Raw genomic sequence first — 20,915 nt, 5'->3', positions numbered from 1 at the left:
TGTATTAACTTACTCAGATTATTTACAAATCGATATGTAGATCTAATCAGATCAATCAGCTGTATAAACTGAACTACATTTCAAACTTGTTACATATCTCCTATATATTTATGATATAATGCGATATAATAGGACAAGTACCTAAACGCTATCTCTTCTTGATTGAAACAGGGAACGATTTTCGGTACATGTTAAAATCAGTTGGCTTCTGATCGAATCAGTGATAATGATAATAAAATAACATTGGCAAATGTGTGTAATACGCATGCTTTTGTTCTGTTATCGAGTATAAATCGCACGAATTTTTAATAACTGGAATATGTTAGATATGTAAGATATAATCTGTTTGTGAAGTAATTTATAGCATCATTGAATTGAAATTCAGTAATGTACATTATAAATTACATAAATTACATTTGTTTAGAAAGTCTTGTAATGATTTTATAACTCGATGATGATAGTTTAGACACAATCAAAAAAATTTATAATAGGACGGAGTATTTGTGAATTGCGTTTAAGATTGTACAAGTGATCCAAATGTTGTAACATTCCAACAACATACCTTGCTTATGAGAATAGGCCAAAAGTTTTTTTTTTTTAAATAATAATTTCAAGATGAATATATAAAATAAAATTGACACTATTCTAAGAATAATTTCGTATTAAATATAATAATTACAGTTGTAGTAACGTTAACTAAATATTAAAATAGTAGTACATTTAAAGTGTACAAAAAATTATATAAATGAATGAAACTCTAATTAATTCAAATGTAAAAATAGCGTTATATCGTAAAATACTTTATTGTTAATAACAACGAATTAAATGTGCATAATGAATGCAATACTTGTAGGTGAAATGATGAAAGGACAATGATACGTGATAGATGCCCGTTTAAAATTGACCGCCATTGGCTTTCATGACCGATTGAACGGAATGAGGAACACACACAAACCATGACTGCGCATGCGTAGTTTCAAGTAACCATGAGTGAACGTAGCGAGGTTGATATGTCGCGTGTGCCAGTTTTAGCAATTTTGGGATCTACAGGATGTGGAAAATCACGTTTGGGTATCGAATTGGCCCGTCGATTCCTCGGGGAAATTATTTCGGCCGATAGCATGCAAGTAAGTGAGAAAACAATTGTTTCTTAACCTCGTGCTTTTCGTCGTGGCTCTTCTAGGTTAGGTTGTACGTGTTCAAAAGTTGTTTATTATCAGAAGGCTACCAAAATAGCATACTTTCGTTTCAATTTTAATAAAAGCTTGAAACAAACTGATTTATTTATTCGCTGAAAGTCGATATATTGATTATACCTTACCCGACGAAATGATCGTCTAGGTTAAAATGCATGTCGCTCGGTACATTTTTTTGCGTTTGAATATGTTTACGTTTCTGGTCACATTGGAAACGATTATTTCGATATTTCCCCCTTTACAAAGATGAAATATATCGAACGTTAGTTTTAAATAGTGTTCGATAAGTGTAATGTACAAATATTATTGTGCACGTGTCGTTACATTTTCTTATAATTGTCTATCAGTTCTCATTTACGTTATGTTTATACACTACTAGTAAATATTTTCCTTGCTTCATATATGTGTGCATAACGATAACATAATTTTTCGCACATGCATGTCTGTATCCATCTGTTACATGACAAATCGAGATTACATTTTTCACATTAATTCACATTATATACAAACATAATTTGAAAAATTTATTTTCTCATTAAAATTCATGATCTGAAATTATCTCAGTAAAATATCCCAAAATATTAATTTCTGTTACTTCTGTATCTTTACTCAGTTTAAATATTAGTATCACATTTTGTGTAAGTAACATTTTACAATTTTGCAATTTTGTTTTTTATAAGCAAAAATATTTCTAGTAATAAATACAGCATAAAATTTAATATAGCATAATACTTCATATAACAATGTGTATTGCGTTATTCTGTGTATATTTTTTTTAGTCGAAAGCAATTGATTTAATTACAATACGTGGCGTTGAATGAAAATTATCGGGGCACAGCGAGAGAGAGAGAGAGAGAGAGAGAGAGAGAGAGCAGATTACAGCGTTAAATGAGAGCGTAGACGCGAAACTAATCTATCGTGCTCTGTCTGCGACCCGTTTCCTATTATCTTTCACGTAGTTTAGATTCACAAAAGCTAGTTTTCTCGACGGTCGTGGTTACATTTGGAGAGACGGCCCGGAGTTAATCGCTCTAATTGTCTTACTCTTTCACATGTATAAAGTAACCGCGACGATCGTTTAATTACACTGTCTGTGACATAAGGGCGGCCCGAAATTTCGTCGAAAATGACGCGTTCGTAATTATCTTTCCACCGCTTTGTAGCTCATCTTTGGACGCGCGTCAACTTTGTGACGCATATTCTGTTCACGAGCATTTAAATCTATCTTTGCATTGTTGTCGTTATTATCTCAGAGAAGATAAGCAATTTTTCAGATTTAACTGTGAGCTTTCCCTGCTGCCCTCCTCCGGGCTAATACGACGCGAAGTGAAAACGAGATAATACAACAGAGATGGCAGATAATATTTTTGGCTTTAGTATTTAATCCTTAGATAGCATTTAAAAATTTAGAGAGTGAGAATTGATATGTTATTTTAACTAATTATTGTATTTTATTGCACCTCTTTTCAGTTTTCTTCCTGAACAATATTGATTAGGGAAATTTGATAATAATCTTACAGATCATAGACGTACTTTGTTCAATATTTGTTGTGCATTTTGTTTATTGATAGCTGATCGAATTATCGATTATCAATGTTCAATTTAACGTAGTGGAATATCAAATGTTTTTCATATATCGTAAGATTCATCAATGAATACTGTTGCTTAACGTCAGACGCTAGATTACTGAGTAAATCTCTGCTAGTTTTATTGGATAAGATGAATCTTATCAATTCTGAGAAAACATCGTCAGAAGCACATCTCGTCTATCGAGCATAAAGAACAGTCGTTTGATTTCGAAGAAGCAAGTTTTTAAAAAAGTCCATTTCCGCATTATCTTGGTCAGCATTCAGACGTTCTAGGTTAATTTGAGCTTATTGCATTGGACAGTACTGCAAAATTGGAAACGATACCGGTTTTATAAGTTTTTAAGCAAGCAATTTTTACGTTTTACACAATCTCTAAAAATAGATATTTAATATTGTACACTACTAATTGTAATATTATAGCACATTGGGAATTTATCGAGTGATAAATTGGGAATTTATATTCAATAAGAGAAGAGTTTAAATATTTTTTTAAACAAATAGAATTTACGGTACAAATTCATATGAAATCTCAAATATCTGTTTGATCGAACGTCCATTTGATGATGTGAGGATATTAGGATGATAGGAATTGTGCCCGTGCTGTAGTATCATTTCCGAAGAATTGCTTAAACGTTTCCCGGGAATCTACTTTGTACGAAGAATAAATTCAAACAAACAGATAAATCCAGTTATATAAAATATTTTTCCAATGGACGCGTTAGTTTTTTCACTTTGCATGTACATACTTCCGCATTAATGAACGGTCTTTATCTCACTCTTTATCTCATTAATACATCCGAGTGAATTTTATTATCTCGTATCGGTTTGATTGTAAAGTAAACCGTATATATATAAATGCAAAGCAGTAAAGCGCGCATGATATCGTCGTTATAAAGTAAGTGGATCGAATTAAACTTTGTCCTCTTTGATGTGTCCGTTAGCCCGGAGGATCGTGAGACTTCCGGTTCTTTTTCGGCTCTTGAATTAATAGACCCACCGTTTCCTTTACCCCACTACTCACGAGAAAGTGAAAACTATACGAATTATCCTCTGTTAAAAAAATTCTTTCTTCTTCCTGAATAACTGTTCTTTGATCAAACGTATTGTTATACTCTATCAGCATTCTATCTCGCGTTGTATATGTTTTTAGTCTTGTTGCTATAATTTTCGTTCACGACTTGCTCGAAAGTTTAAATGTTACTTTTGTCGTTGCCTTTCGCTAGAATTGACACAAAAAGAATAGTTGTTTTATGCTAATTGAATCAGATATATACATATGATCGAAATATATGAAATAATAAGTTATTAGATTAAAAAAAAAAAAAAAGAAGGATGTCTTGGTAGAATTTTCGTTCTAAAGTATATTAAATATTGTGTGTAAGAGAATTATAAATTCAATAAATGTTTCATTGAGGGATGGAGTATCAATTTTTACACAGTATTTTGGGTATTTGAACGAGATTTAATATAATAATGTTTTTACGTTCAGTTATATTAATTATTAAATACTATTTAGAAATATATAGGCGAAATGAATTTTCCTCATGTGAATGTAATAATTCCTCTTTTAATCAATCTTTTATATTAATTATTGTATTCTATTATAAATCTTTATTATATTAATAACATTAATAAATATCAAATTATTAATACTGTTTACAATAGGAAGAAAACTAGTTTGAAAAAGCAGACCTATTCGCGCGGAATAAATCAAAAAAGAGAATATTCTTCCACTCGTTTCTCCCGTGGAACGTAAAATTTCAAGCGCGCGAAGAATATCGTCTACAAGTCATCGCTTTCAAAGCTTCGCGGTTTTTCTATATCGGCGCATACCTGCGCGCTGAGTCATTTCCAACTCGTCACTCGTCAATTCTCTTTTCGCCAGACGTCCGTTTTCGCACGTGACCGCGCTTCACTCGCGTATAAATCACGTGTCTCTCTTTCTCTCTCTCTCTCTCTCTCTCTCTCTCTCTCTCTCTCTGTCACCGTGATATTCTCGTTCGTTACGCGTTCGTTACTTCGATTAATTATCCCGACCGGACTGATCTCTTTTTCCCAGTCGCTGCCCACGCTTATTCGAAATCGCGTTACTCGTACGTCTTTCCACGCGTTATTTTCTCCCACGTGCCTTTGTCTCTGTATCATCGTCCCCGTGATTGACGGAGGATTTCCCTTCTAATTTGCGCAATCGGAATTGGCCTAAGATTCTGATTCATCGGAGCCTGCATCGTGTCGTGTTTAGCACGCGCGACTAATGCAATTATGCGATTATTCAATGGGACCTTGTTTTTTTTTTCCTTTCATTTAAATAACCGTTGAAAGCTTCTTTTTTTTTCAATTTAATCGGAAATTCTTTTAATCATTTTCCTTTTACGCGGATTTTTTAATTTGTTATCGACGTCGATGATCAATCTCCATTATCGGAATTTGCATCCATCCAATGAAAGATGCCCAGGTTGGAAGTTATTCTCGTCTTTTTCGCTTTAAACGGCGACGTCGCGTCCAATTTACTCCGTTACGATAGAATTCCATTTATATAAATTTATTATGGGACAAACAGTTTATATAATCAGGGTTTATATAATAGGAGTCTACTGAGACGGGTCCACTGGTGACTTTTCGTTCATGTAACAAGAGTTCACGTTTAAATAAGTGGATTCGGTCAGCATTGAGTATCAATTGAAATTTGATACAGATGAATCGAGGTTCATATAAACGGAGTGTAAAAGTCTTTTTACGAAGATACTTAAATCTACACAGATTATAAATTTCGCTCGTTGAAGTATGACAATTGTTCACGATTGGAGGATTGATTATACTCTCACTTTTTTTTTTTTTTTCAAATCGTTCAATTTCGAGGAAATCATCATATCATTATATAGTATAGCGCTGGATTATTTTCACAAGCATTATAACGTTACGCAACGCAAAAGTTACACATGGGATGCGTATGTATCCCTCGTCATTGCACACCTGTTAAACAACCTGTTGATATTGCTTATTGGTTTCCATCTTCGTTTTCTTCTGTAAGAATAAAAAAAGTAATTAACAATAATTTCCCTTCTCGTTGTAAAGATGCAAAAGAGGAACTACCAGCTACCAATGTGTAACGAAGTATAATTGTATGTAGATTATATTTCAAGAGATGTGATGAAACGAATTAAGTAAGACGGTATTAAGATTGAAATAACTTCCAACATTTTAAATAATGTTTGAAAATTAGCATATCATGCTGATGTTTTTACATACAAATGGGTTAATATTGTTTTTGTACAGAATGATATAATATATATGATCATACTGTTGCAAGAGATTAAGAAGTTCACACATTCGTTGCGTGTAACATAGTATAATGGTGATGTACAGTGCCAGTTTGAATGAAAATATTTTGTAATAATTTAGAGATAATTTGGTAGACCTTGAAAATTTCTATAATTTTTGCTGTATTATCTCTTACGGCAAAGGCACGTGACATTTAAGTGATTTGTTCGTTATGAATTGCAGGATCGCTTATAAATTATAAATGCAATAGCAAAACAGAAAGTAGACTAACCAGATCAGATATAGTTTATCAGAGTGTTGAAATATTTATTGTATCCGTTAATATTAAAACGTATCGCAAGAAAATACCAAGAGTACGAGTGATAATACACGCGTCAAATACAAATATTGACAAATCTAAATGTTAATTAAAAATATAAATATCAGCACACATGAAATTCTCAGTCGGTCATTGTTCGGTACGGTCGGTGGAATATTCCGCTCGGCGACACGAGCGGTTTAAAAACTCACTGTGAAAGTGAAAAATCTACGAAACAATCGAAAATGCTATTCAGTCGAGTCGCACACGTGTAACAGTACGAATAATCATAAAACGCGGTAGTTGAAACGCCTCATTGAGAATGTCAAAAACCGGCGTACGCTTGCGTGCATAAACTATGTATGTACAACTGTGTGCGTGTATGTGTGTGTGTGTGTGTGTGTGTCGGGGGGAAACCCAGACAAAGTCAGACACGTGTCTGCCCACACGCGCGCCGAAAAAAGATATCTGCAAATTTCGTGGCGACGGGCGCCGCCTCCGAGATTCTTCCTACACTCGATATCCACTCTATGCGAATCATCGTGAAAATTATGGATCGCGCCTGTCGGGGGAATTATTTTTTTTTTTTTTCTCGCCGACGACCGATACTCCAGGGACAGATTGTCATAAATAGGTTCGAACCTTCAGTCGTCAGTTTCGAAATCTCCAAGTATTCCCAATAGTACTTACAAGTTTGCTGGAATTTATGCCAGGGGATCAGTTTCGAATGTATCATGATGTATTTCTGAAAGTGAAAATATTTTTAAGTAATACTGATCGTTAGAGAATGGGCTTCGAATATTTCTGGAGCATTTCTGAAAGTGAAAAGAATATAATTTTAAGTAGTATTGATCGATAGAGATGGGTTTCGAACACTTCACGAGTATTTCTGAAGATCAAAAGAGTATTTTTAAATAATATTGATCGATAGAGATGGTTACGGAAGATTTCACTATTAACTTCTTGCGCTGGAATTTTTTGTTCCAAAATTGTATTATTTTGAGTAAAACAAAGTAGGCAAAACAAATAATAAATTCATTACTTCTCAGTAATTTCTCAAAAAGAAGAAGCGACCAATTATTGTATACGGTCACTCGTTATGGTCCGCAATCAGTTGCCTGCCAGCGCAAGCGGTTGAAGAAGCTAATGCAATCTATCAGTCTAATGAACTAATCACTCTATACACGCGTACTGAAAAGAAGAAGCAAACCTCGTTTTCAAACGTGTACAATACGAGCGAGTGCAATGTCACTCTGTCCGAGCTTTCAACTTCTCCTGAATATCTGATTTCCGAGATCCGAGTGAAAGTTTCGAATGCTCCGAGCATCAAACTAGGTTCACGAAACTAGGTAGCTGTCGTTGCTGATATTTCTACTTTCGAGTTAATGCTCGAACGGCCGTGAAACGAAACTTCGGCATCTGAATTTGACTTGGATTTGTAAGTGATATCGGACTCGATCTCCCCGGTCCCTGGTGGTTTCCCTCGTGGTGCTTCGACGTTCCGTGGAGCGAAGTAATTTTCGAGTAGCCGATGAACACAGAGGGACATTCTGGTTGGCTAGCTCTCAGGGACGAATCGATGTGGAACGTTACGCGACGCGGTGAAGTCGATGAACCGAGCGTCGTACACGCTCTCTGCTCCAAAGGTCCCACCGGTATGTGTCCTGGCCCGAACACTTGGCCCACTGAATCTTAATATCGCGTCGTGTCGCGGCCGCGTAGGAATTTTCGAACGAACGAAGAAACTCAAACCCCGAGCTCTTTTGGAATACGTGGAATACGAGCTGTCACACTCGTGAAAACTCGTTCGTTTTATACAGGACAAATAAATGGGTCACATCAGAAGGATTTTTCCGTGATCGAGGATATTGTCGCCGAATATAAAAAAATTATACTTTACAATTTTACGAAACTTTTGTCCGAGCAAGATAAGACCTTTGCTCCGAAACTTGTAGATGTGAAAATGTTAGAATATTGGCTATTACGTACTATATACTGCTGCTGATCTTTTCTGCCGCGTTTATATACTCTTTGTACTTTGGTCCGTGGTCAAAGTACTTTGGGACGACTCACACATGACTAATTCCTAACAACGTTTGCGAGTTTCTTAAGAACTAATGATATTTAGATTGTGTTTTGTGGAAGTTTTGTTGGGATATTTTGTAATAGGGAACTTGTGTCATTTTAATTGGAATTCATACAACAGCAGTCTGATTGATTCTTCTCACCAATGAGTTCATTCGTAGGAGTTTAGGTTCTGTTAAACGAGTTCATTGAATCGAGTACTGTTTAAATAAATGAAGTCTTGCTGCACAAGCTGTGCTATAATATCTACTGTAATTCTTCGTCTAGATTAATATAAATTCAAGTAGATCGTCTGGTAAGAAATGGTAACGAATTTGGGTAATATGACCGTACTGATATACTAATGACATAGTATTAATGTATTAGCAACGCGATACACGCGATGAGATAATTACATTGTAGAACTGAAGTAAGTAAAAGGAATTAGCATACGTATCAGAAACGCTGATTTTACGCGGGAGTTTGTCTGAGTAGTTATTGTTACACTGGAAACACTTGTATTCCATTTCCTACTTTGTGTTCGCGAGTCCATGCTGCTTCTCACCGTGACTTGGTTGAAACTTTCACACGCGAGCTGCTTCATTCAGATTTTCTCGTTGATAGAGGCTCTGACGTTCCATTGATTTGAAATGTTCGTGAAACGAGGGAAATGAACGATCTACGACATTTGGACAGAAACAAGTTTTACACGTAATAGTTTCACGTAACATTAATTTAGTTTTTAATTCGATGAATATTTTTATTAATAATTTCGCTCAGCCAGCATATACTTTGGTCGTTTATTAAATTCAATACAATTTTACCGAAAATATTTGAATTAAATTTTTGCAGAAGAATCAACATTTCGATACGTAAAGTAACAAGTTGACATAATAATAAAATGTAACTAACTGATATATCACACATTCAATCGTTTATTAAACTGACATTACGCTTCGTGAAAAATCATCGAATTGAATTAAATTTTTTCTGCAGAAGAATTATCGCGTGTAAAAACAGAGTTTTATACTTCTGTGGAAGTGCCATTATAACTATAGAATGACGCAACGCAAGTGTAATAAAACTCGCCTCTTACGAAATTCCAACGTGACGACTCCGAACCTCACGGATTTAATACATTATTTTACATACAATATTCCTCTAGCGTAGTTGAGCTAAATCTGTGATTCAAACTTTGTTTCCTACATTGACGCGTGCACGTGTACCGAACGAACATTCAACTCGATTATTTTAGGTAGGAAATTTCGGATTATTTTCATTTTGCGAGAGGCGATAATTTAATTGAAATTGATAGCTCGCTCCTCATAGTTTATTCCCGTTCCGGAGATAAGAGCGTTTCCATTCTTTCCTCGGAGCTTCAATTCGTTGTGTTCCTGAAAGGTCACGATGTAATTTGGGATCTATTAGACTCGTGGGATAGATCGTGCGAGTGAATCACGAATAAAATGCGGGCTTGAATCACTCTGTTCGGTGGAGTGATGCAGTGTGATGAAATAATTTTCCTCCTTTTCCTTTTGTACGAATATTATAGAAAAAAATATATATATATATATGTATATTATTACTTATTTAAATTCAAATTTAAAATTAACCTGTTGTTAACGATTGTAAATAATTTGATGAAATAGCGAAGCAATAATTTTTGAATCACGTTACGTTACGAGGAGTTCTAAGTTACATAAGACGAAATCTCGCGCAATTTCAAACGATCGTTGCAAATCCAAATGTTGCTCAACAGCCTAGGCTTAACGATTATAAATAATTTGGTATTTTTGATGTATTGATGAAACAACAATGGAATAACTTTTGAATTACGCGCTACGTTGCGGGGAGTCTCGCGCAGTTTTCAAATGATCGTTACTCGATGTTGCTCGATGATAAACAAAAAGTCTCGCAGAAACAAAGAAAGAGGAATGGGGGATCGTTTGCAATTTATTCCTTCACTTCGACTAAATAATAAAGCAGATACAAAATATGTAAAACGTGCAAATGGTCACAGCGCAAACGCGATTTTTATCGATATCGGTCCAACGATAGATTGCACAAACCTTAATTTCTCAACTGAGGGACAAGAAACTCGCATAGAATGTCGCTATCATTTGCAAAAGAGAGAGAGAGAGAGAGAGAGAGAGAGAGAAAAGGGAAAGAAACGAAGAAAGAAAGAAAGGGAGCGGTGCAGCGTGTTTCGCAACGTGTGACCAGAGATATTATTAAATTCCCGGGCGAATACTATAACCGGGAATTTATATATATATATATACTGACAATTAGATAACCGGCCGTTTATGCTGTTACAGAAATTGTAAACCACTCGTTGCGTGCGCACCGTTTTGCTCGAATGAAGGGAAAAATCGCGGCAACGCGTGCCAGAAAGACGTGCGACAAAGGGAAACGTTCACTTTCTTAACAGTGAGAAAACAGGAATGGGGGGTTAGAGAGGTCGAAATGGTTCGCTAGTTGTATTATGTAGATAATCTCGCTTCTTTCTTTTTCTTTTCTTTCAAAATTTATGATCGGCGTACAGTCACGAAAGTATGTGAACACTTGTACAATATGTATATCATTTATATCGTACGAAACGTTTATGAGAGAGTACTATTGCAAAGATGTAAAATCAATTAATTTTTATTTAAATTTGCATATTGAGTTTGCGAGAGATATTTGAAAGCGTAAATTAAATTATGAGATTTAATTTAATTTATTAAATCTGTGTATTAAATTACATTTACGCATTACGCAAATGTATATCAGATGAAAAATTAGTACAGCCATTTTTAAGTGTGGTCTTCAAGATGGTCTCACCATGATCATTGAATCTCATTCATTCGTACATATTATGGATTTACGTTGTTTGAGTATTGTTGCAATTCCTGTGAAATTTACACTCGTATTTTAAATTTCTTCCAAATTTGATTGCTATAATTACGACAGTCAGATTTCACTGCAGTCTCAATGAAATGTCAGAGTATTTTATATATAACAAACGTACAAATGTTCGGAAATTTACTCTCACAGCTTCGTGGTAATAATTAGTCGAAAGACTCATTGTCAAAAAGATAATTATCGTAAAAAAGCATTGAGGTAATTAAATAGCTAAAACTCCATACTTTATTGAAGTTAGAATCTACGATGGTAACAGTTTAATATACGACTGAAATTATAATTATAATTGGCAAGGCTTCGCAGTTTCATATCGATTTAAGGAATTTCGTTAATTTAGCCAGATAAAATTTCTCTTTCACGAAAAAATCGTGTCGATGGTCAAGGAATTTCAGACTGATTCTCCGTTCTCTCTTCTTTTTTTTTTTTTTTAGATCACTGATGTTCTATGGCTTTTGTTGATAGTTTATCACGACGGTGACCCGTGGAAGGCAACGGACCTTGAATTTAAAATAGTTTTCGTCGTTTCGGCCAGAGGAACGGAATGGCTGCGTGCTGAGCATGAAAACTTCCGTTCTCGTGCGTGAGAATGGCGCCTCGAATTACGGAAAGCGGGAATTTCTCGCACGTGAAAGCGTCGATCGAGTTTTCTAACTTTAGTCCAAGGACTCGAGAAGTTTTCCAATACAATCGATCGCTCGAGCTTTCCCGTTCGACGGTTGTTCGGATCGTCCGTGAAAAATTTCACGCAGTGGAACGTGTTAGGAGATGAAAACATATAAATGTTTCTGCTCGTTGGCCCGTTCTGGCAATTCGAAAGTGAAGTTTAAGCGGAGGATTTAATTTTACGATGTACACTAGCTCGCGAAAGTATTAAAATATTTTTATGTGCATGCATGTTGTGCATGTGTCTTCAAATTGAAACAGCACCGTAATAATAAGTGGAACGTGACTATCGTGGCAGAGAAAAAGTTGTCACTTTGCTAATTCCGAAGCTAAAGGGATTCGACACTTTTTAAAGTGGAGGTTGAAAAATCCAAATTCTCCAAATCTCTTGCAAAAGTTGTTCTTTCAGAAGTTGAAATCGAAATTGAATAAAACTTTAAACTCTTCAAATCTTTTTCCTTCTAAAAGTTGGAATTGAGTAAAAATCTAAATCTTCTCCAAATCTTGTGACTTGCATCACTGTGATCTTTGATTGTAATATAATTATTAAATAATGTAATAATTATAGTATAATTTGGCAATGTAAGAAAAGTAGGGTGAATTTTTGAATTATTTTTTCGTTGGACATAAATTAATATTTCCACGATTTTCAGTATAAAACTACTTGTTTTATTACTACTTAAACTTGTTGATAAAGTAATTTATTAGAACTTTTAGTAACTTATGACTCGTGACCACTAAAGTGGTCGCGATTATAACGTTAACTTAATTACGTGTGAAGATCCTTGAGATTGAGTTATTTCACTAGAACAACTCCAAAGATAAGTATGGCGTGAAGATTCGATGTAAACGATCGTTACAACAAGCCAGACTCGATTGAAAAAGAATAACACGACTCATTTTCACTCATTCTTCTTTAATATTATGAAAATATATCTAACTGTTACTAATTCTTACCATTGATATTTCTTTCGTCGAAATTCCCTTACAGGTAACGCGACGTGCTGCTTTCTCTTCGTATAGTGCAAGAGTACTATTCATTGAAATAAAAATGATTTACCACGTGGCATTTCAGTGGTAAATACGACAATAGATATTCTATAAAAAGATGTAATAAGAAGGTATTTGATGTCTTCTTTTGCGTATAATATCATTTCGTGCAAAGTTGCATTCGACACGACGTTTAATAAATAATTTACGCTTAAATAGAGGATTCGTCGTGCCCACGGCTTAAAGACGATAATCGCATCTGTTCTGTTACAAACGATATGAAAATCCCGGTAAAAAATCGTGAGTTACAGCTGGTCACGTACCTACAAGACACTTGACCAACCGGTTTTAAATCCACGAGGCGATGACGCGAAATTTACGGATCTTCTTTTGTCGACGTAGCCCTTGAGCAGACTCGCGACCGATACCTCATTAGACTGCCTCGCTAGATTGTTCGCTCTTATAGAGAAAATTATACTTTCTCTTTGTGTTTTTATCGTTTTTGTACATCAATCAATCGAATGTGAATATTCCAGTAATAATTTTTCCTCCTTAACGGAGAATTATAATTCTACAAATTTTGATTTTCGTTTCGAAGCAAATTTCTGAAACATTCTTCTTTCACAGCGAAATTTATTTTACACACGCAAAATTATGTTTTACACAAAGCAGAATTTATGTTCCGACTTACTTTCGCTTACTTATTTCGACTAGATTTTACATTAACATCATCGCGACGATGCCATCGTCTTTATGAAGTCGAATCGAAGTCGTTGAATAAATTGAAATTATGAGAAGAATGGTTTTGAAAACAATCGAATGTCTATCGTATTTGCATACAATATATAGAAATTGTAATTTCTATTCTGAGAGGCGTTTAATTCCTCGATCAAAGCAAGGGAATTATTCACGATTGGAGTTTTAACGTTTCGTGATTTCCCCAGAGGGAAAATTACTGTCGAAAATTTGTCTGAAAATTCCGAACCGTTTTTCGTCGGGAAACAACGATTCAGACGGGAACAATGGTAGCTGCATCGTAGGGTTCTGTTAAATTTAATCCAAGAATAATGTAGCCGATTCGGAATGACCCGCAGCTAGTCAATTGATGGGCTGAGTCAGAAAAGGGGGCTCGCAGACCGCATAAGTTTGCGGCCCATAGCTCCCTTCTAATTTTCAACCCTGCTAGTTCCTTCTTGCCGGCCGGTTACCGTCGTTGGTAATTTTCCTTCCCATTGGGACCTATCCTTTTTCATTTGTCACGTTTCTTTCATCATGGAGCCATTTTTCGCTGGTCATTCTTAATCTCTGTTCAATTTGACGCGCTCGCGCGGCGAATGTCTTTTGTAATATTGTTATCTTACAAACAACATGGAGATTCAATGGACGTACGCGTGTCATAAACACGTTTTGTTAATTGTTAAATAGCTCGGTAAAAATTCAGATTAACTCGAACGATTACTAGATTATTAAATTTCAAACTGACGGGCGAGATTTTAAAATTTAAAGCTGCCACGGAAAAGTTTGATTATGCGAAGAAAAATAAAAAAAAAAAAAATAAAGTTGCACGATTACCAAGTGAGGTGAATGGAAATTTTACGATCGTCTAAAAATATCGAGAGACACCGAACGGAACGTTTAACTTAATTTCCCTCGAGTTTGTTGAATCCGGGTGTTGCGTAAGCTCGTTTCTGACATTATTATTGCCCGTTTGCGATCTGCCGTTGATTTAACAAAGTATTGTTTATTCTTTGTTGTGTCTGCACGCCTTAATTTCAGCGTAGAAGCTGCCGTTTTGTTTGCACAGCTGATCCAATGAATTTCGTTATACCTCCTTTCGATTATACTTGCAGGTTTCGACCTCGATAGTTCGCTCGATCTTCCGCGATCCCTGAGATACCAATAGATCTTCGTCGTTCGCGTTCGTACGCGATTGGAAGTTTAGTTTTTCGACTCGTGTATCCAAACGTATTTAAGTAATATCTCGGGGATAAATTTCCGGTAACGATGCAGATTTATCGGCCGATTTTCAGCGATTATTATCATATTTCCCCACGTTTCACGAAATTTAGTTTATACTTTTTCTCCGTAGCATTTCGCAATTAATTTAACGCGATCAGATAGGCTAATCATCAATCACTGGAAGGGAAGGAGAACTTGTTGAATTTATTTGAATTAATTATTATGTGTTACGCGGAGCGTGATTATCGTTGCGTTAATTATAGAAAGAAATTGTTCCCAAAGATGGTTTCCTTGGATTTTTGGGATTTCCGTAAAATTGTCAATGATCTCGACACTAAACATATATATTAATTATACAAGTCAAAAATGAAAGTAGTAGAAATTGATAGAATAACGAGCCAACATATCAAATATTTTCCAGTACTTAATAAATTGTGAATCTATTAACGATCTATATATATTAATATATATATTAAAATTCTATGTATATTAATTATTAAAATCCTCCATTCAATCATATATTTAATGAAATTCCATTATTAATTATAAATAAAATAAATATTTTTAATAAATAAAATTATTTTAACATGGCAGAATAGTGCTTTGAATTTAAGTTTCAAATATAATTACATTTCAAGATTCAAATACTTTATATTCAGATTATTTAATTTCATTTCATAATTTTATTATATTATTATTATTTCATTAACATTATATTTTATTATAAATTTAATATTAAATAAATTTTTAAATTTATCATTATTAAAAAATCATGCAATTGAAATTATTTGAACTTTAATACCAATATTTATTTTCTTAATAATTTGTTATCCTTCATTAAAAATTTTATATTTTATTGTATATTTATTGAAATATTTAATTCCTATTTTTCAATTAAAGCAATTGGTCATCAACGATATTGATCTTATGAGTATCCAAAATATAATAATTATGAAATCAGTTGTTATATAAAAAATTATTTAAAAATAAATTAATTTCGATTATTAGGAACAGATAATCAATTAATTATTCCATTTAAAATTTCATTACGATTAATTGTTTTTAATTCATTCATGAACAATTCAATCTTTAGGAATTAAAGTTGATGCTATTCGTGGTCGAATTAATCAATTAAATTTATTTTCAATTCGACCAGGATTATTTTTTGGTCAATGTTCTGAAATGTGTATTGAGTATTAATTAAATTAAAAAGAGGAGGAATTATTGAGGAATTGACAAGTTGTGTAACGTCGTTCGAGATAAAACTGACGAATTAATATTTCAAGTTCTTCCAATCAAAATCAAAGTGTAATGAAGTTCACAATTTGCCATGGAGGTGGTAGCGACGAGGATCAGTCGTTAGACAAACTTACCAGGCAAATACGAACGACTACTTCCGAGAAGATGTTTCCTATTAATCAGATTTACTGATAAAACAGCTCGTTGAATGATGATTTAAATGAGAAGAAGCGGATGTGTCACACGTTTCTTGATTACCGTCCTTAGGAGCGTATCAGATCTTTGTGATTAATGCACTCGACTCTGTACTTGTTATTAAGAATCGTGTAAGTAGTACCTTAACGTGTGGTCGTGCTGTTGTGTAATCGGCGATAGATTACGTCGTTACATAATTTCACGATTATTCATGAATGATCAGAGAAACGACGACGTTTTTTATTTTTTTCTCTTCCTCTCGTCTGCTCCCTCGAATCATTTTTTTTATACTCTTCGCAGTACTATCGACAAAAATTCTTCGTTACGTTCTTCAATTAATCTCTCGGGCTGGAATGACGCACGTCGAGAATTTTTTGTTCCAACATTGTAATATTTTCTCAGTTTTAAGTATATTCAAGTGAAATTTATTACTTCTCAGTAATTTCTATCCACGTGACATTATACCGACGAGTTGAAAAAGAAAGCGACGAATTATTGTATACGGTTCGGTCACTCGTTATGGTCCGCAATCAGTTGCCGTTAACCTCTTACACTGGAATGACGTGCTTTTTTTTGTTCTAAAATTGCAATATTTCCACAGTTTTAAGTATATTTAAGCATAACTCAAGCAAAACAAATGATAAATTTATTACTTCTCAATAATTTCTATCCACGTGACGTCATACCGACGAGTTGAAAAAGAAAGCGACGAAATTATTGTATACGGTTCGGTCACTCGTTATGGTCCGCAATCAGTTGCCAGCGCAAGTCAAATATTTCCTCAAGTATTTCTTCCATTTTCATAATATTTCTCTGAAGAAATTCGGGAAATTGTATAGGAAAAATTCAAACGAAGTTGCTTGGAATCGATTTTAAGCGCCAAGAAGGTCAAAGAGCAGGGAAGATCGTCTCGTCAGGGAAAATGACGTTCGCTGTGATTTCTCATAGTCTTGGCGAGACGAACGGTGTCTAATGAAAGTTTTTTCTGGACCGGCTGCGTGGGCGAGCGTAGTTTGACAGAGTAATAACGGAAATACACACCGGTTTCGCGGTCGTCGACCTTAGAGCACCGCAGATTTTTCGTCGTATAGTTAAATTCGTGAGTGACGCACCTCGAGAGACAGACTCGATGGAGTTGGCGATAATGCTAGTCCATTGCCTCTTGATATTTACATTTTTACGTTTCACGTCAGAGCTATAGTTATGGAAAAATTGCAAAATCTTTCATTCGACAGCTAATGCATTTTCTACGATGAGAACGTAGCCGCAATTGATTTTTGACGCACCGTTTGTTATACTCTTTCACGTTGATCTTCAAACAGTATTGCGTTTGGTTCTATAGAGATTTATGTGTATAAAAATATATATTATGTCTATGTTGTCTAAAATCTAAAATTTTCATTATTTAATTTTACTTTGTATCTTACACTCTCCGCGTTGGAGATTGTTAAAATTAAGTTAAATTGTTGATCTGCCATATAGCTTTTATGGACACTAAAAAATTATTTAAGAAGGATTATTATTCTCATTATTCACAACTGTAATGACGAAAAAGATTGCAAAATTTGGATATCGTCAATGACAGAAAAAATTATCTCGCTAATCTCGTAAAAAAAAAAAAAAAAATTAGATAAAACTGAGTTTCGCGCAATATGCTCAGGTATTTGGAGGTCGTGTACAGTCGTTTTGCAACTTCTATATCAGTTCCTGGAATTTTACTTAATTAACTAGACGCCACGTTTGACGAAAAAATGCGTAGAAGCTGCGCACTTGAAGATACCGTAGATAAATGAAATTGAAGCTGCAACTTTTTTTAATCTAAAACACCGAACGTGACATTTGAGCGAACAAAAAAACAAGAAGCAAGCTTAGAGATAACACAAAGTGTAATTAAACTATTTCACGCTTTTTCACATATATCGTTTATTAACACTGTCCATCGACATTGCGTTCAATGATGTCTATCTTATCTGTAACAACCGTTGATATCACAACCGTGAGTTCCGCGACGAGATTAGAACATTTAATTGGATCAACCTATGGAGGATACTTTGAGCAATCTTCAAGTGTCTTCGTTTTTCACGAGCTGTCTGGTTTTTTTTTCTCACCTTGTAACAAATCCAAGCCATTCGTGATATCTCGATTAATTGATCTCTTACAGAAATTTCTTGGCAAGTCGGTAAGATTTCTATTTGGAAATTCGAAATTTTTATAAAAATTAGAGATAATATTCAAATTTTGTATACGTACGCTCGGAAATTGCGTGTATATTTTACAATACAATTGTTAATGTAGCAGTATTTTACAAATTCTGTAAATTATTACTGACAGTTTTGCCTTGACAAGTTTTGTGGAAGATACTTGTTCCAAGATTTTCGAGCGTGGGCATATATACTTTTCAAAAGCTCTTACAATTTTATAATACAATATTTTACAAATTCTTGTTTCACAAAATATTATTTAATTTCGCCAGTTTTGTGAAAAATATAATACTCGTTCCAAGATCTTCGTTGATATGTAAGCAGTTATACTTTTCAAAAGCTCTTACGATTTTATAATACAATGTTTTGCAGTATTATTAGTATTACCTAATTTTGCCAGTTTTGTGAAAAATATAATACTCGTTCCAAGATCTTCGTTGATATGTAAGCAGTTATACTTTTCAAAAGCTTTTACGATTTTATAATAGAATGTTCTACAGTATTATTAGTATTACCTAATTTTGCCAGTTAAGAAAAATACAGTACTCGTTCCAAAATCTTCGTTTCGCATATAAGCAGTTATATCTTTTAAAAGCTCTTACAATTTTATAATACAATATTTTACAAATTCTTGTTTTACAAAGTATTACCTAATTTCACCAGTTTTGTGAAAAATATAATACTCGTTCCTTCGTTGATATGTAAGCAGTTATACTTTTCAAAAGCTCTTACGATTTTATAATACAATGTTTTACAAAGTATTACCTAATTTTGCCAGTTAAGAAAAATACAGTACTCGTTGCAAAATCTTCGTTTCGCATATAAGCAGTTATACTTATCAAAATCTCTTACAATGCAATGGCTGTTGTATTTGCATTTTCGATACCTCGTTGAAAACATTCCATCTAAACAATTTCCTAAAGTTCCGAAAACGGTCAAATACTTGAAACTTATCTTGTTCGCTTGTACCTGTGTCTTAATAAAAAAAAAAAAAAAAAAAAAAACGCAAGCACGTACATCTGTACAAAGAGACGGTACGCAGATTAACAGACGCATAATCACCAGCTTCTCAAGGATCCGCGTTATCGTCGAATTGAAGTTTTCTCGACATTCGGACGAAAATAGCCAGGCAAGGTTGAGATAAACGGAGGGAAACACGGTCGATTCGCGGCGTGCACGCGGTGCAATCGGTGATATCGGTTGGCGCGCTCGCGCACGATAATGTCCAGGTTAATTAAATGCGGTAACCAGGTGCTAAACCAGAAACCAGATCCCTCGGCGAGGTAGGCGAGGACGCCTCGCCTCGAGAATTCCGCGATCACGAACGATCGCCAGGGAGATCGACCGGCGTACTCTCTCGTCGATCGCACGTGAATGGGATTTAAAATGCCTCGTGACCGACGATCGTACGTATAGCCGATGACCTCTTCGGCGGTATGGTTGCGCAATTGCTATGCAGCAAGGTCGTGTGCTTCCAGTTTACCAAGGTTGGAATGGCGAACCTTTCGAATCGCTTCTTCTCGATGATCGCGTCGCAAGTGTGTTTCCACTGTGTTTGATCTTAATTCGATCGCGTCGATGCGGGGTTTGTTTCCGTGTTGGTTCCTCGATAACGGTGTCGAGGCGTCTTCGTTAATGTTTGGACACGTGATTCTTTGTTAGTTCATTAATCTTTAAGTATTGTAGAATCGACGAGCTTGTCAGGCTGCTGTTGACTTTCGTTCGTCTCTTATTTGCTTCAATACGTTCATCTCTTTTGCCATTCGTAATTTCTTCCATCATTCGGTTAGGTTTCTACTTTTCCATATGTATTTCGGTTCAGTCACGATTGGAACTCTTAATTTCTCATTAATTTAAGAACAGTTGAATTTGATTTTTAATTGGTACTTGTAATAACGTGGTAGATATTAACAGTCTGTAGGACCTTCTGTAATAGTTGCGTGAGAGTCAATATTTATAATACTTAGAATTAAGTAGCAAATAGTAATTCTTTTTCGTCAACGAATAATAATAATGAGATAATAATAATAATAATACTGATAATGATAATAATACAATAATAATAGTAGTAGTAAATTATATATATAAAACAATAAAATATTTCTAAATTAAATTTAAACCTTAAATTTAGAAAATTATTTATCTTAGTTATTATCGATTTATATGTAGAATACTATATTTGTTCTACTTTCAATAAGTTCGAGCTCTGAGAAATTCCAATAAACTTATTTCATTCCACACGTTGCGCCATCGCGCATTACGAATCGTTTCGTAAATTGTTCAGTCGCTTCTTCTTCATAAAATGTTCGTAAAAATATTCTTATTCACAGAAATA

At 34.5% G+C, this 20,915-nt stretch overlaps 1 protein-coding gene and 1 long non-coding RNA gene across 3 annotated transcripts in view; one reads left to right on the top strand and one right to left on the bottom strand.

Annotated features, from left to right (window-relative positions):
• The first annotated feature begins 851 nt into the window (after positions 1-851).
• The window catches only part of LOC122533381 (tRNA dimethylallyltransferase-like), a 109,933-nt gene continuing 89,869 nt past the window's right edge, over positions 852-20,915 (top strand). For both annotated transcript variants that reach the window (XM_043663023.1, XM_043663024.1), the window contains exon 1: positions 852-1,127. In XM_043663023.1, coding sequence (XP_043518958.1) covers positions 987-1,127 — 141 coding nt within the window. In that variant the 5' untranslated portion in view covers positions 852-986. The remainder of the gene's footprint in view (positions 1,128-20,915) is intronic.
• On the bottom strand, positions 4,991-7,384 carry LOC122533384. The gene is made up of 2 exons (XR_006307700.1): positions 7,056-7,384; positions 4,991-5,809 (listed from the first exon to the last, which is right to left on the bottom strand). It is a non-coding gene; the product is annotated as an uncharacterized LOC122533384 (long non-coding RNA).

The sequence above is a fragment of the Frieseomelitta varia genome, unplaced genomic scaffold (genome assembly GCF_011392965.1).
Source record: "Frieseomelitta varia isolate USP_RPSP 00005682 unplaced genomic scaffold, Fvar_1.2 scaffold_523, whole genome shotgun sequence".
NCBI lineage: Eukaryota > Metazoa > Arthropoda > Insecta > Hymenoptera > Apidae > Frieseomelitta > Frieseomelitta varia.
The sequence above is the reverse complement of the archived record's forward strand: the minus strand, read 5'-3'. Positions and strand labels throughout refer to the sequence as shown.